This window comes from Phycodurus eques, chromosome 21, assembly GCF_024500275.1.
Source record: "Phycodurus eques isolate BA_2022a chromosome 21, UOR_Pequ_1.1, whole genome shotgun sequence".
In the NCBI taxonomy this organism is placed as follows: domain Eukaryota; kingdom Metazoa; phylum Chordata; class Actinopteri; order Syngnathiformes; family Syngnathidae; genus Phycodurus; species Phycodurus eques.
In genome coordinates this window covers 220,443-237,047 of record NC_084545.1, presented here as the reverse complement: position 1 = coordinate 237,047, position 16,605 = coordinate 220,443, and the positions used below count along the sequence as shown (strand labels likewise).

Below are 16,605 nucleotides of genomic sequence, written 5' to 3'. Positions count from 1 at the left end.
GCTGGCGGAGTAGCCGCAAATTGTACTCAAGTACTGTTAAGTCAAGTCCAAAGTTAAAAGCAGTCCTCCAAATACTCGAGTACTAACCGGTGAGGACCTTCTGACATACTTTTTTAGTCAAAGCATGAAAAAATATTAAATAGGAATGTGCAAATTCAGATTAAGAGCGTCTCGCCGGGCAGAAATGAATTCGCCATTCTTTTCTCAATCGTTTTCAGCAGCTTTCACGAAAATGTGTCACTTTGAAAACTTGGTCATGTGACCGCCTGGCTCCATTTGACCAATCAAATGGCTAGTTGTTCCGCTGGATTGGTCAAAGGAGTCACGTGACGCCGCCCAAGGCGCAAATCTCGCTGACAACCCGAAACGAAACAGTTAATCGATTGCGCAAGCAATCATAGATGAATACAAAATAAAAAGAGCGAGCGCAATGCAGCTCGGTGTAACGGGGTAAAAGTATGGTTTCTTCTTAACAAAAATACTCAAGTAAAAGTAAAAAGTATGTTTCATGGCAAGTAGAAAATGATCCCAAAAATCAAAGTAAATGTCATGTTGTTAACCCAAATGAAGAAATTGGACCTCAAATGCTTTTTTTTTTTTTTTTTTTTTAGAAATTTCTTGTTATTTCATCAATACTTCTGGGGCTTTTATTTGTATTTGACTTTTTTTTTTTTTTTAATGTAATGGGCGCGTTTCTGTAGACAGCCCGTTGCAATTTTGTCTAACGCGAGTTGCCCCAAATGAGGGCGAGCGGCTCCTATTTGGAGTCACAACAAGACGTGTTTGCGGCTCCGTGCGGATTACGGGCGCTTGCCTGCTTCCTGCTAACCAACAAAGGTCCCAGCGTTTTTATTGGCTTGTGTGCGCTTATGTCGAGCGGCTTACGGCTCACAGCGCTTGTGGCGTCTCGCTCTCGTGGGCTCGTGAAGGTCACCGGTGGGGGAAGTTCAGCAGATCTCATTATCGCCGTCCGTAAAGTGCCCGTAATCCTGGACCGGCTTGATCGGCCTGCCGCTCAGTTAGTTAGTTACTTTAGTTGTACAGTGAATCCGCCTTTAAAAAACTTTTTTTTTTTAATTGTTGCTTGCTTCATGCTAACATATAACAGAAAAACATTATGGATGGGGCTTCCAAAAATTAGCCTAAAAGTTACACCTTGCCTTTATACTGTAAAACCCCCATTTCAAAAAAAAAGCCCGATTGCTTAAAAATCTGCAACACAGTTGTGGACGAGCAGAAGAGGCAAATAGTTTCCCGGCGTCCTCGGCGACGTGAAGCGTCCGAGGCGCCGTCGGAATATCAATTGCGCTCATCCCGCTGGGATCTCGGCCTGGATCCGTCATTGGCATGCGGGGTCTCCCGTCGGGTCTTTTCTTTCTTGCGACAGGCTCATACCCCAACGCCTCTTTTTTTTCCCCCCTTCCAGCCAGCAGCTAAGTGTATGCGGGACCTCCGTCTCCCATTTTGAGCTGAGTGTCGCCAGGCAACGCTGAGCGGGAATCTGGGTCTATTCATAGCGCTAGCTCATTATCACGCTGCTGTATGCTACGAACGCCTCCGGGAGTACAGCGAGGTGAAAAAAAAAATACACTAGTGGCCACACATTAGGGACACCTGCATTTTTCTATTACGGAATAACAAGCAAGTCCACATTTTGGAGTTGCCAGCCTTCAGTGTAATACCACGTTGTGCCACCACATGCCAGGCAGCACTGAGCTCTACTGGAAGACGTGCAGGAGCACGAGGAAGAGGCAGAAAAGCAGAGAGTGAAAAAGTGTTGCCCCACTCTAATTAGTATTATTTATTTATTTTTTTGCATTCTTGAATGTTTACACTGTAGTTGTACCTAATGAAGCGTCCTCTGGCAGGCTCACTATATATATATATATATATATATATATATATATACTTTAGAAAACAGCAAAAAATAGCTATGTATATATTATATATGCATATTTCCCCCCCCTTTTTTTCATTTCAACTAGGATTATGAGCTGACATATTTCAAGTGCTAACATGAAAATATGAAATAGTGCGATGGTCGCGCGGCCGATGGGAAGTTTGTTCCTTTGACTTATTTGGAATGAGAGTGCGATAGATCACCTCTCAGAACTAAAGTGGATTTAAGTGAAAGGCGATCCAGTCGTGATGCTATGTAAGCTCTATTTTTTTTCTTTCTCATCGGTTTAGCCCATGCATGCTTCAAACACATTGCAACCGATTAAAGCAGACTTAAATTTAGTAAAAATGCCATTTTAAAAGTACTCCTTAGGTCCTGCTCTCACTTTCAAGAAATGGGTGACTGTCGTACAACACCACTTTGAGGAAAGGAAAAGAAGACTCTCGCCCGCACACTTAGAGGCAAATAAGATGCACAGAGCTTGCTTCAAGCTGTTTAAATGTTCAAACAAACCATATCCACTTGCTTAATGCTAACACATAATGTGAAACGCCAGGCGAATGGAAATGAGCATAAATGTCACATGAACCCCTTCAAACAACTGCTACCTTAATACACGCAGAGGAGCAACACTTTCAAACAGAACAAACAACAACATGCTCCAACTTGCCTATTTACTGCAAAAAAACAAACAATTGCTTAAAAAACAGCCAGTGTCCAGTTCTCAGGCACTCGTACTCCTTTGGGTGCACGTACAGAATAAATATTTTTTTTCATAAATGTGTTTCTATTTCTATTTCAATTTGTATTTTGAGTCATAACGCTGCCGCCGGCGAACGGCGCTTTGAAAATGGCCGCCCGGCGGCACGAGCACATTTTCCAGCCAATCCGGGACGGACGTGGCTCACCGAGGAACTTTCGTGTCCTCAAGTCACCAAAATGACCGAGTGCAGACCCTGCACGCGCCGGTCTATAAATAGCACCGAGCGCCTGTTTCCTGTCCAGATGGAAATTCAAAATACATTGATTTTATTATTTGTTATTATACAAATGATAAAACAATGTGAGTGCAATGTGAGTGATAAAACAATGTGAGTGCATTCAGTGAATACAACATAAAAGGCATGGTCGCAATACGTATCGCGAGGCGCCGCCATCGTCTCATCTCATCAAAATATAAGATGATAAAAATTGGATTTATGTGGAAAGTGAATCTTCAAGGAAAGCACACTAGAGACTGATTTTTATAATATAAGCGCACATAAATAATGTGGAAACTCATCCAGGGAGGAAAGATTCCACAGAAAGTCACTTTGAACTTTTAACTTTGAATGTTCATGTTCCCTGGGAAACTTAAACGCTAAAATGTGTGTTTGCATGCAGATGGGAGATAATGACGCGCGTGTGTGTGTACGTGGTGATGATTGTTATCAGGTCATTTGTGTGTGTGTGCGTGTGTGTGTGCGTGTGTACTGTGTGTAGTACTGTATGAGGAATAACAGCAGCTCCATGAGGGCATGCACACACACACACACACACACACACTCACACACACACAGGAGGCGCCAAGAAGTAAGTGCACCATGCAAGGTGGCAACGGATGATGATAATGACGACGATGTTTATCATTTGGCCCAAGAAGGTCGTGACCTTGAGAGGACTTGTAATGTAAACATTATTTCCTGTTCTTCTGCAAGAGTCACAGTTGACCTCTGTTGACCTCTGCGACAAGACACTCTCACAAGCTTTTGCTTCCCCTCCAATTGTCTCTTTTTGATTCTGAGTTGATTGACTTGCTTTTACTAACCAGTGTCAGCATAAATTGTACTTTTCCCTTTCAATTTTTTATTAGTGTTATTATGATTGTGAATTTATTTTCAATGTATTTTAAAACATCTGTTTTTTTAAATATAATAATAATAATTATTATCCATCCATCCATCCATTTTCTGAGCCGCTTCTCCTATAATAATTATTATTATTATGTAATTAATTGTTTATCATTTCACCTCTTTCGATTTGAATTGATTGCAGATTTTATGTTATTATTTATTTTGTATTATTATTTCACATAACACGACAAAACATAATTGAACTTTTTGGATATTTATTCTAGATATTATTTATAAGATTATTATACTTGATTTATTTTTACGACGTCGCCGATGGTGTAGTGGTGCACTCGCCTGACTTTTGTGCGGGCAGCGTGGGTTCAGTTCCCACTCAGTGACGATGTGAATGTGAGTGTTAACGGTTGTTCGTGTCTCTATGTGCCCTGCGACTGACTGGCGACCAGTTCAGGGTGTCGTCCGCCTTTCGCCCAAAGTCAGCTGGGATAGGCCCGCGACCCTAACCAGGATAAACGCTGTTGAAAATGGATGGATTTATTTTTACATTTTTATTTTTCACTTTTTAAAAAACAGTACTAATTTGACTTTACAATCGACATAGTGATAATTGAATTTGATTTGTTATTTATTTTTTTATTCTTGAATTTATTCATTTATTCATATGTTATTTTCTATAGTTCTTTTCTTGAAACATTATTTTGGTGTGAGATTCCTAACTAACTTGAACAACAGTGGAGAATTTAATTTAATCACATTTAATTTCATGTAATTAAAAAAACACCATTTTGATTTTTTGTTGTAAATATAATTTATATTTTTATTATTATAAATATATATATAAATTCTAAATGTATTTTATATTTTTCTGTCTCCATTTTTTCTCTTGGCTTTTCCCGACTAAATGGTCGTCACACACAGTTTTAGGTTAGAGCGCCACCTAGTGGCGTGGCATGCCCTCGACAACCTTCAATGACTATGTCATGTGATTTCATAGCCTTCGCGTCGGTGCAGACGCGTAGAAACCTTCCACTTGCACTCATGCAGACATTTGCGACTCAGTCGTATCGAAGATGTTCGTTCCAGTCGCATCCGCGCAGGACGTCACCCGCCATTGTTTGTTTGTTTGTTTCTGTTTACTTCCTGACTGTGCCAAAATAGGAGAGCGTGCGTCCGACGCGACGCAGCGACGGCAGTGCAAGCGGATTGTTCTCATGGTTTATTCAGCGCCTCCTCCCGCTGCTCCATTGTCTCGGGGTCCGTGGGAAGTCGTTTATGCGGCGCCAGTGCCGGACGTTAAATCGAGTCTGATGACTTCTACAGGTGACTCAAACATCCTTCCAAAAGAATCATCATCGTAGATTATCTACAACGGGCAGGTAATGATTGGATTCCATGTCCAGTCTCTGTGTGTCGCCATGTTGATGTCACTACCCCTGCAGGGCCTTCGCAATTCGTGCTGGCCTTTGGAACTTTTCGAACTACGTGAGCAATGGCAATGTTTCTTTAAGCAATCAAATTTCAAATGCATCCTCACAGGCCTCAGTTATGGGTAAATGAGTAGATTACACATTCCCCAGACCTCAACCCAATAGAGAACCAGTGAAGAGAGCTTAAGCTCCAAACAGCATCCAACAAACTTAAACTGGAGTCCTTAGTTGCACCTGAATGGTCATTTTTAGACATTTTTATTGTTTCCTACAAGCTTCCTAGGAGACATGGTAGGTTGAGTTCGCTGTGGAAGATTATGGGTGACCTCTGACCTCACCAACGGACAAAAAAATTCCCACAAACATAATGCAAAAGTCTGGAAGATGGAACTTTTGTCCATGTAATGCATTTCATATTGGTGTGTTTACCTGCTAACACACACGTTGAAGTAATCATCCGAAAGGCCCAAGTTTATTTCACAATGCCAGACTTTACTCTCACAGACTTTACTCTCCCACGCATGCACCCACACACACACGGACACACACTCACACACTCCTTTTCTGACTGATTAAGCAAAAAAAAGGGAAGCCAGTGTTTGCTGACGTGCAATCAGCTGAGTTTCCCCTTCTAGTGGCCAAAATCCGCCAGGTCACTGAAACCGTGCCCCAAATACAACAAAACAACCCAAAATAAATGCATGATATGAATTAAAACGTGTGAATGAAGCGCACAGTTGATTTTGACTTCTACTCTTCTCCTGATTTGCCAGCAGAAAGACATCAACTAAGGACAAGAGTATGGAAAAAAAAGTCATCTTTACATAGACACAACATGCAGTTTGTTTTATTTATTTATATTTTATTGACTCACGCGGTTGATCAGTTAGCATTTGCTGCCCCCTGTTGGACATCTCTGTGCGCATCACGAGAGGCGTTTCGCTGGATGCTCGAGTGTCACTCGTTATTTTTTATCATGTTCATCAAATATCGCCTGTAAATTATAACGTCATTTTTTAAAAATTATATCTCACTCGGTAAACGCCTCATAACGTTCATCATTTTTAAACATTCCCAGCGAATAAATTTTATCGGCATGACTTGTATCCCAAATCGAACGCACCAATGAGCAAGGCGGGCCGAGTGGTCCGTTATAACGTCCAGTCACGTTCCTCCAGACGTGTGAAATCCGCCACCGATTGGCTAAACTGAGAGTTAAATCAATTTCGGCACAAATCTTTCGCATAACTTTATAGCGAAAGCCTAATCATTAACCCCTTACCTAAACAAAAATGTATAACAATTTAAACAAAAAAAATCTCTCTGCTATTCTACTTGCTAAAGGACTCCTAACATTCGATATATTTAAAACATTTTCAATTAAGAAATCGTCTCAGTACGACATAATGTCCCAAATCGAGTGCACCTTTAAAAGCAAGGGCGGACCGACGTGGTCAATTCTAACCAATCAGCTTCGTCCGAGGGCGTTACCCCGGTCGCCCATTGGTTAAAATGTGAGTCGGTCATTTTCAGCAAGCCATGGCAGTTTTAACGTTTGTTATTGAATGACTTTTTTTTTCTAATTAGGGTTTTGTTAGTTAACGATTGTTTAGCTCACCCAAGCCGTAACCCCGAAACGGATACACCTTTAACATACACTACAAAGTTCCTCTTTTCTATTCGTTGAACGACTCATAACGTTTGGTGTTTTCAGATTATATCGCTTTCAAGGAAGACAAATTGCGTCGGCACGGCGTGTCTCCAATCGGGCGTATCCTCGGCAAGGGTGGCCCCATGTGATCCGTTCTAACCAATCACCTTTGAGCAAGGCCCTTCAACTGTCGCTAATTGGCTGTAACGCGAGTTGGTCAATTTCAGGTTGCCAGTTGTGCGTCGCAGGTTTTGATGTTGAAAGTGAGAGAAGGCGTTTTTGTGAGTTTTGCTGAAGTTTGCTGAAACAAACAATTCGACGTGATTCGAATTGTTTGTTTTCCCGTTGACGTGGGGAAAAAAAGACATGCAGGGTATAAGGTGAGCAAGTTCATGTCAGCTCAAGTGGGCAAACCGTGGTGTAACGTGTTATTTTGTGTCTAAATAGCAAGCTACAAAGTGATGTCAACTTGAGAGTTTCGCTTTCGACTCTTATTGGGTTTTCTGTGCATCTTGCACAAGTTTAGACGCGATTTTGAGTGAAGTCTAAGTGACGCCAAAGCCACTTGGCCGGTTGAGTCACTTTGCAGAGGAGATTGCTCAACATGTCGCTGTGTTGTGGCTGCTCAGGAATCTCTTCCGCGCTCCGTGGGCCAGCGCCGAGAAGCTGGAGGGCAAGACTGTGCTCATCACCGGAGCCAACACCGGCATCGGCTTGGAGGCGGCGGCCGACCTGGCCACGAGAGGTCGGTGTGCCAAAAAAGCAAACTCAACAGAGATGCATCCGGATTCTTTTCTTTTTGTGTGTGTGCCGTGTCACGCTTTTGTCAAGATTAGGCGCACCTGGAAATAAACTTTTGACAGCCACACCTCAAAACAATATTTACCTCTATCATAACTTTTTGTTTTTTATGTAAGATATATATATATATATATATATATATATATATATTTAATAGTTTTTATTTGTGAACATTTTAATCATTTAAAAAAAAAAATTCTCTACATATATATATAAAAAAAAAATTCTCTACATATAATTTTGGTTGTAGTATTTTTGTGGTTTCTTATTTTAGGATCAACGGTATTATTTTATTCAACATTATTTGTGTTGTAATTTCATGTTTTTGCGCTTGTAGTTTTAGGTGTTTTCTACGGAGGTGTTTTTTTTTTTTTTTTTTTAAATAGGTGTTTTCTAAATATTAGGAGCAGCTCTCATGATGACGCAACAAACTCAACCTCAATTATGAAATGGTCAACAAATTTAATTTCGTCACCAGAGGGCGGACTTCACCTTTGCATTTTTCATGCTGGCGAAAACCATGATACAGTACCGTACTGCACTAGTTCCACTTGATTCTCGTTATTTCATCAAAATATTTCATCACTGATCCCACTTAAAAATATTTTTTTGCGTTTCCTGCACAGTTTATTTTTTTCCATCGATCCCTTGCACAATTCCCAATTATTTCATTGGAACGTTTGCTGCATGTGTGTGTGTACGTATGTGTGTCCCCGTTTGTGTGTCGTCTGGCAGGTGCCCGGGTGATCATGGCGTGCCGTGACATGGAGAAGGCTCAGGCGGCCATCAAAGAGGTGAAGGAGCGCTCGCTGAACGAAAACGTGGTGTGCGTGAAACTGGACCTGTCCGACACTAAATCCATCCGAGAGTTTGCGCAGGCCATCAATGAAGGTAGAAGAAGCCTTCGAACGGCGTCCCTCACGGATGCGCGCCGGCTGCCCTTGAATTCACCCAACCTCTGCAAAGCATGTTTGACTTTTTTCTTTTTTTAGGGGAGACCAAACTGAACATCCTGATCAACAACGCGGGCGTGATGGCGTGCCCGTACGCCAAAACGGCCGACGGCTTCGAGTTGCAGATAGGTGTCAATCACTTCGGTAAACAAGAGAATGCGCTTTTTGCCAAACGCTCTGGAATGGACTGAAAGTTGTAACAGTCTCGTCTGCATTCACACGACAAAAAGGGTTTCGACACATTTCAGATTTCAACATTCCATACTTTTTTCAGACCCTAATTTCTGGACTTCTCTGTAAAGAATTCAAGTAATTTCTGGCATTTGAGTTAAAACCTACTTTGAAACCCTAACCCTGTTTTGAAATCCTACTTTGAAGTGCCAACCCTGTTTTGAAACCCTACTTTGAAACCCTAAACCTGTTTTAAAACCCTACTGTGAAACCCTAACCCTGTTTTGAAACACTATTCCTGTTTTGAAACACTATTCCTATTTTGAAACTCTAACCCTGTTCGAAACCCTACTTTGAAACACTTACCCTGTTTTGAAAACCTACTTTGAAAGCGTAACCCTGTTTTCAAACCCTAACTCTATTTTGAAACACAACTTTGAAGTGAACTGCTCCAGTGAGCCGAGTGTGAAGCGGCTGGGATGAGAATCAGCACCTCCCAATCTGAGACCATGGTCCCTCAGTCGGAAAAGGGTGGCATGCCCTCTCCGGGTCGGGGATGAGATCCTGCCCCAAGTGGAGGAGTTCAAGTATCTTGGGGTCTTGTTCACGAGTGAGGGAAGAATGGAACGGGAGATCGACAGACGGATCGGTGCAGCGTCTGCAGTGATGCGGACTTTGTATCGGTCCGTTGTGGTAAAGAAGGAGCTAAGCCGAAAGGCGAAGCTCTCGATTTACCGGTCGATCTTCGTTCCTACCCTCACCTATGGTCACGAGCTGTGGGTCGTGACCGAAAGAACGAGATCCCGGATACAAGCGGCCGAAATGAGTTTCCTCCGCAGGGTGTCCGGGCTCTCCCTTAGAGGTAGGGTGAGAAGCTCGGTCATCCGGAGGATCTCCGAGTAAGCCGCTGCTCCTCCGCATTGAGAGGAGCCAGATGAGGTGGCTGGGGCATCTGATTCGGATGCCTCCCGGACGCCTCCCTGGTGAAGTGTTCCGGGCACGTCCCACCGGGAGGAGACCCCAGGGACGACCCAGGACACGCTGGAGGGACTACGTCCTTCGGCTGGCCTGGGAACGCCTCGGGATCCCTCCGGAAGAGCTGGATGAAGTGGCTGGGGAGAGGGAAGTCTGGCCGTCCCTGCTAAAACTACTGCCCCCGCGACCCGGTGGAAAATGGATGGATGGATGGAACTTTGAAGTGCTAACCCTGTTTTGAAATCCTACTTTGAAACCCTAACCCTGTTTTGAAATCCTACTTTGAAACCCTAACCCTGTTTTGAAACCCTACTTTGAAACCCTAAACCTATTTTAAAACCCTACTGTGAAACACTAACCCTGTTTTGAAATCCTATTCATATTTTGAAACTCTAACCCTGTTCGAAAGCCTACTTTGAAACACTTACCCTGTTTTGAAACCATACTTTGAAACCTAACCCTGTTTTGAAAACCTACTTTGAAACCCTTACCCTGTTTGGAAACCCTACTTTGAAACCCTTACCCTGTTTTGAAACCCTACTTTGAAACCCTAAACCTGTTTTGAAACCCTATTCCTATTTTGAAACTCGAACCCTGTTTGAAACCCTACTGTGAAACACTTACACTGTTTTGAAACCCTACTTTGAAACCCTAACCCTGTTTTGAAACCCTATTCCTATTTTGAAACTGTAACCCTGTTCGAAAGCCTACTTTGAAACCTAACCCTGTTTTGAAAACCTACTTTGAAACCCTAACCCTGTTTGGAAACCCTACTTTGAAACCTAACCCTGTTTTGAAAAACCTACTTTGAAACCCTTACCCTGTTTGGAAACCCTACTTTGAAACACTAACCCTTTTTTGAAATGCTACTTTGAAACCCTAACCCTGTTTTGAAACCCTAAACCTGTTTTAAAACCCTACTGTGAAACCCTAACCCTGTTTTGAAACCCTATTCCTATTTTGAAACTCTAACCCTGTTCGAAACCCTACTGTGAAACACTTACCCTGTTTTGAAACCCTACTTTGAAACCTAACCCTGTTTTAAAACCCTACTGTGAAACCGTAACCCTGTTTTGAAACCCTATTCCTATTTTGAAACTCTAACCCTGTTCGAAATCCTACTTTGAAACCCTTACCCTGTTTGGAAACCGTACTTTGAAACACTAACCCTATTTTGAAATGCTACTTTGAAACCCTAACCCTGTTTTGAAACCCTAAACCTGTTTTAAAACCCTACTGTGAAACCCTAACCCTGTTTTGAAACCCTATTCCTATTTTGAAACTCTAACCCTGTTCGAAGCCCTACTGTGAAACACTTACCCTGTTTTGAAATCCTACTTTGAAACCTAACCCTGTTTTAAAACCCTACTGTGAAACCGTAACCCTGTTTTGAAACCCTATTCCTAGTTTGAAACTCTAACCCTGTTCGAAAGCCTACTTTGAAACACTTACCCTGTTTTGAAACCCTACTTTGAAACCTAACCCTGTTTTGAAACCCTACTTTGAAACCTATCCCTGTTTTAAAACCATACTTTGAAACCCTAACCCTGTTTTGAAACCCTACTTTGAAACACTGACCCTGTTTTCAAACCCTACTTTGAAACACTAACCCTACTTTGAAACCCTTACCTTGTTTTGAAACCCCACTATGAAACCCTAACCGTTTTGAAACGCTTACCCTGTTTTGAAACCCTACTTTGAAACCCTAACCCTGTTTTCAAACCCTAACCTTGTTTTTAAACCCTACTTTGAAATCCAAAACCTGTTTTGAAACCCTACTTTGAAACACTAAACCTACTTTGTAACACTAACCCTGTTTTGAAACCCTACTTTGAAACCTAACCCTGTTTTAAAACCCTACTTTGAAACCTAACGCTGTTTTGAAAACCTACTTTGAAACCCTAACCCTGTTTTCAAACCCTACTTTGAATCCTATCCCTGTTTTCAAACCCTAACCCTGTTTTGAAACCCTAGTTTGAAACACTAACTCTACTTTGAAACCCTTACCTTGTTTTGAAACCCCACTATGAAACCCTAACCGTTTTGAAACCCTAACCCTGTTTTCAAACCCTAACCTTGTTTTGAAACCCTACTTTGAAACACTAACCCTGTTTTGAAACCCTACTTTGAAACCTAACCCTGTTTTGAAAACCTACTTTGAAACCCTTACCCTGTTTGGAAACCCTACTTTGAAACCCTAACCCTGTTTTGAAACCCTACTTTGAAACCTATCCCTGTTTTAAAACCATACTTTGAAACCCTAACCCTGTTTTGAAACCCTACTTTGAAACACTGACCCTGTTTTCAAACCCTACTTTGAAACACTAACCCTACTTTGAAACCCTTACCTTGTTTTGAAACCCCACTATGAAACCCTAACCGTTTTGAAACCCTTACCCTGTTTTGAAACCCTACTTTGAAACCCTAACCCTGTTTTCAAACCCTAACCTTGTTTTTAAACCCTACTTTGAAATCCTAAACCTGTTTTGAAACCCTACTTTGAAACACTAAACCTACTTTGTAACACTAACCCTGTTTTGAAACCCTACTTTGAAACCTAACCCTGTTTTAAAACCCTACTTTGAAACCTAACGCTGTTTTGAAAACCTACTTTGAAACCCTACTTTGAAACCCTAACCCTGTTTTCAAACCCTACTTTGAATCCTATCCCTGTTTTCAAACCCTAACCCTGGTTTGAAACCCTAGTTTGAAACACTAACTCTACTTTGAAACCCTTACCTTGTTTTGAAACCCCACTATGAAACCCTAACCGTTTTGAAACCCTAACCCTGTTTTCAAACCCTAACCTTGTTTTGAAACCCTACTTTGAAACACTAACCCTGTTTTGAAACCCTACTTTGAAACCTAACCCTGTTTTGAAAACCTATTTTGAAACCCTTACCCTGTTTGGAAACCCTACTTTGAAACCCTAACCCTGTTTTGAAACCCTACTTTGAAACCTATCCCTGTTTTAAAACCATACTTTGAAACCCTAACCCTGTTTTGAAACCCTACTTTGAAACACTGACCCTGTTTTCAAACCCTACTTTGAAACACTAACCCTACTTTGAAACCCTTACCTTGTTTTGAAACCCCACTATGAAACCCTAACCGTTTTGAAACCCTTACCCTGTTTTGAAACCCTACTTTGAAACCCTAACCCTGTTTTCAAACCCTAACCTTGTTTTTAAACCCTACTTTGAAATCCTAAACCTGTTTTGAAACCCTACTTTGAAACACTAAACCTACTTTGTGACACTAACCCTGTTTTGAAACCCTACTTTGAAACCTAACCCTGTTTTAAAACCCTAATTTGAAACCTAACCCTGTTTTGAAAACCTACTTTGAAACCCTAACCCTGTTTTCAAACCCTACTTTGAATCCTATCCCTGTTTTTAAACCCTAACCCTGTTTTGAAACCCTACTTTGAAACCCTAACCCTGTTTTCAAACCCTACTTTGAATCCTATCCCTGTTTTTAAACCCTAACCCTGTTTTGAAACCCTACTTTGAAACACTAACTCTACTTTGAAACCCTTACCTTGTTTTGAAACCCCACTATGAAACCCTAACCGTTTTGAAACCCTAACCCTGTTTTCAAACCCTAACCTTGTTTTTAAACCCTACTTTGAAACCCTAAACCTGTTTTGAAACCCTACTTTGAAACACTAACCCTGTTGGAAACCCTACTTTTAAACCCTAACCCTGTTTTCAAACCCTAACATTGTTTTTAAACCCTACTTTGAAATCCTAAACCTGTTTTGAAACCCTACTTTGAAACACTAAACCTACTTTGTAACACTAACCCTGTTTTGAAACCCTACTTTGAAACCTAACCCTGTTTTAAAACCCTACTTTGAAACCTAACCCTGTTATGAAAACCTACTTTGAAACCCTACTTTGAAACCCTAACCCTGTTTTGAAACCCTACTTTGAAACACTAACTCTACTTTGAAACCCTTACCTTGTTTTGAAACCCCACTATGAAACCCTAACCGTTTTGAAACCCTAACCCTGTTTTCAAACCCTAACCTTGTTTTTAAACCCTACTTTGAAACCCTAAACCTGTTTTGAAACCCTACTTTGAAACACTAACCCTGTTTTGAAACCCTACTTTGAAACACTAACCCTGTTTTGAAACCCTACTTTGAAACACTAACCCTGTTTTGAAACCCTACTTTGAAACACTAACCCTGTTTTGAAACCCTACTTTGAAACACTAACCCTGTTTTGAAACCCTACTTTGAAACCCCTCCCCTGTTTTGAAACCCTACTTTGAAACCCTAAACCTGTTTTGAAACCTAACCCGACTTTGAAACCCTTACCTTGTTTTGAAATCCTACTTTGAAACTCTCACCCTGTTTGGAAGCCCTACTGTGAAACCCTATTCCTGTTTTGAAACCCTAACCCTGTTTTGAAACCCTACTTTGAAACGCTTACCTTGTTTTGAAACCCTTACCTTGTTTCGAAACCCTAATTTGAAACTCTCACCCTGTTCTGAAACCCTACTTTGAAACCCTTGTTTTATATAGTCGTAATTTTTTGTTTTAGAAAATAGAGCTTCTTGGTAACGTGGAACGTTTTTTTCCATACAATTTTGCATACTTTTCCAGACCTGGAAATGTATGAAATGAAATTCCTTACTTTTCCATTCTTGCGTCAGAACTCCGGTCAAGTGACTCACTGTTAGCATTGTTAGCATCAGGCTAGCTCGCGTGTCTTCAGGTTGCGCAACGAGATTACGCCAAGGTCAACTTTTAGATGCCATTTGCTTGCACGCCCACTTTTATGATGCTTACTTGCGTTATGTCACACTTTATTTGTACGATATCACTGTTGATTATTATTCAGCCAGATAAGACGCACGGTTCAGTTCAGTTTAGGAGGGTGGCAACAGGAAATGCTTTGTTTTTAAAAATGCTTAAAAAAAAAAAAAAAGCTTTGTTCATTAATCTTTACTTTCTTATGTTTCAAACCTTAAAAGTCGAAACCCTAACTCAGGCTTTAATCCTGTTTCAGAACTCTAATTTAAAACTCAAAACTGTGGCTTAAAACCCTACTTTGAAAGCTTCACCCTTGTTTGAAACTGTAATTTGAAACCCCAACCGTGGCTTGAACCCCGAAGTTGTCATTTTCTTTGGCAGGCCACTTCCTGTTGACGTTCCTCCTGCTGGACCTGCTGAAACGCTCCAGTCCGGCGCGTGTCGTGACTGTGTCCTCCATGGCTCACTCTTGGGGATCTATCAACTTGGACGACATCAACAGCGAGCGCGCCTACGACAAGAACAAAGCGTACGCGCAGAGCAAGCTAGCTAATGTGCTGTTCACGCGCGCGCTCGCCAAACGGACGCAAGGTGGGCGCCCGCTTTTGTTTGTAAACCCACAATGGGACTTTCACGCGTTCAACCCTAACTTTGAAACCATAATTTCTAAGCCTCAGACTTTTTGGGAATCTTAACCCAGGCTTAAAACCCTAACCCTGCCTGGAAACCTAATTTGAAACCCTAAACATTGTTAAACTTGAAACGCGAACCTAGGCTGAAACCCTCAATTTTAAAAACCCTTAAAGTCCTAACCCATGTTTGAAACCCGAATTTGACACCCAAGCCCTTGTTTGAAACCTTAACCCAGGCTTGAAAACCTACCTAACTTTTGTTTGAAAGCTTAACTTGAATCCCTAAGCCTCATTTAAAACCCTAGCCCTTGTCTCAAACCCTCCGGAAATCAAATGAAGACCTCACCCTTTTCTAAGTGACTCCAGTCTGTTTGCTGAGGAGCTGGCTGCGTTTCCTATTTGCCACTTGTGATGTCTACGGCAGGCACGGGCGTGACGGCGTACTCTCTGCACCCGGGCGTGGTCCAGACGGACTTGTGGCGCCACCTGAATGGGCCTCAGCGCTTCTTCTTGAAGATGGCCAGCCCCTTCACCAAGACGTCGGCGCAGGGCGCGCGCACCACCGTCTACTGCGCCGTCGAGCCGTCGCTCAACGACCGGAGCGGCGGATATTACAGGTGTGCTATCGCCGAACGTCGGGGGTCGTCTGAGGCGCTCACGCCCGCTTGGTCTTCCGCCACAGCAACTGCGCGCCCGCAAACTGCTCGACGGCGGGCGAGGACGACGAGCTGGCGCAGAAGCTGTGGGAGCTCAGCTGTCGGATGCTCAACATCACGTGGGACTGACTGCCTGCGATTCCAACACTTCTTGCTAATATTCATAACGCAGCTTTGTACTGAATGTTTGGGTCTAACTGTATCTGCTTGTGTTTGCACACCTGAAAAATATCTACTTAATAAATAATTACAAAGACAATTCTGTTATTTTTGAACCTCACTAGTTGAAAGGTTTTACTACCCTTTCAGTAAGGGTGTTCCTTCGCTATTTTGGGGGATTCATATCGCACATAATTTGCCATCTCGTTGCATTTTGTGTGTATTCTGTAATCTGTTGTCGTACTTGAGTGGCTCCAATTACCGGAGACAAATTCCTTGTGTGTTTTTTGGACATACTTGGCAAATAAAGATGATTCTGATTCCTAGCCGAAAACATTAAAATTGTAAAAAAGAAAAACATTTGAAACACCATCCATCCATCCATCATCCATCTTCTGAGCCGCTTCTCCTCACTCGGGTCGCGGGTGTGCTGGAGCCTATCCCAGCTAGTCATCGGGCAGGAGGCGGGGTACACCCTGAATTGGTTGCCAGCCAATCGCAGGACACATACAAACAAACAATCCTATGCACTCACATTCACACCTACGGGCAATTTAGAGTTTTCAATTCATCTACCATGCGTGTTTTTGGGGATGTGGGAGAAAACCCACGCAGGCACGGTGAGAACCAGTTTTTAAGTGACATCACTTCTTTGGAGTATAAAACAA

The 16,605-nt window shown here is 42.1% G+C and overlaps 1 protein-coding gene across 1 annotated transcript; it reads left to right on the top strand.

The window, feature by feature from the left end:
- Positions 1-7,032: 7,032 nt before the first annotated feature.
- Positions 7,033-16,082, top strand: rdh12l (retinol dehydrogenase 12, like). Its single transcript, XM_061666547.1, has 7 exons — positions 7,033-7,208; positions 7,458-7,573; positions 8,365-8,520; positions 8,622-8,726; positions 14,872-15,081; positions 15,547-15,739; positions 15,805-16,082. Exons 1-7 carry the CDS (start codon positions 7,195-7,197, stop codon positions 15,905-15,907), a joined length of 897 nt encoding a protein of 298 aa, XP_061522531.1. The 5' UTR covers positions 7,033-7,194; the 3' UTR covers positions 15,908-16,082.
- Positions 16,083-16,605: the final 523 nt, after the last annotated feature.

Bases quoted from the DNA above. Each gene is read 5' to 3' on its own strand.
- rdh12l (XM_061666547.1), top strand. The intron at 7,574-8,364 runs GTCGGTGTGCCA...GTCGTCTGGCAG, and splicing joins GGCCGACCTGGCCACGAGAG to GTGCCCGGGTGATCATGGCG. The intron at 8,727-14,871 runs GTAAACAAGAGA...TTTCTTTGGCAG, and splicing joins GATAGGTGTCAATCACTTCG to GCCACTTCCTGTTGACGTTC.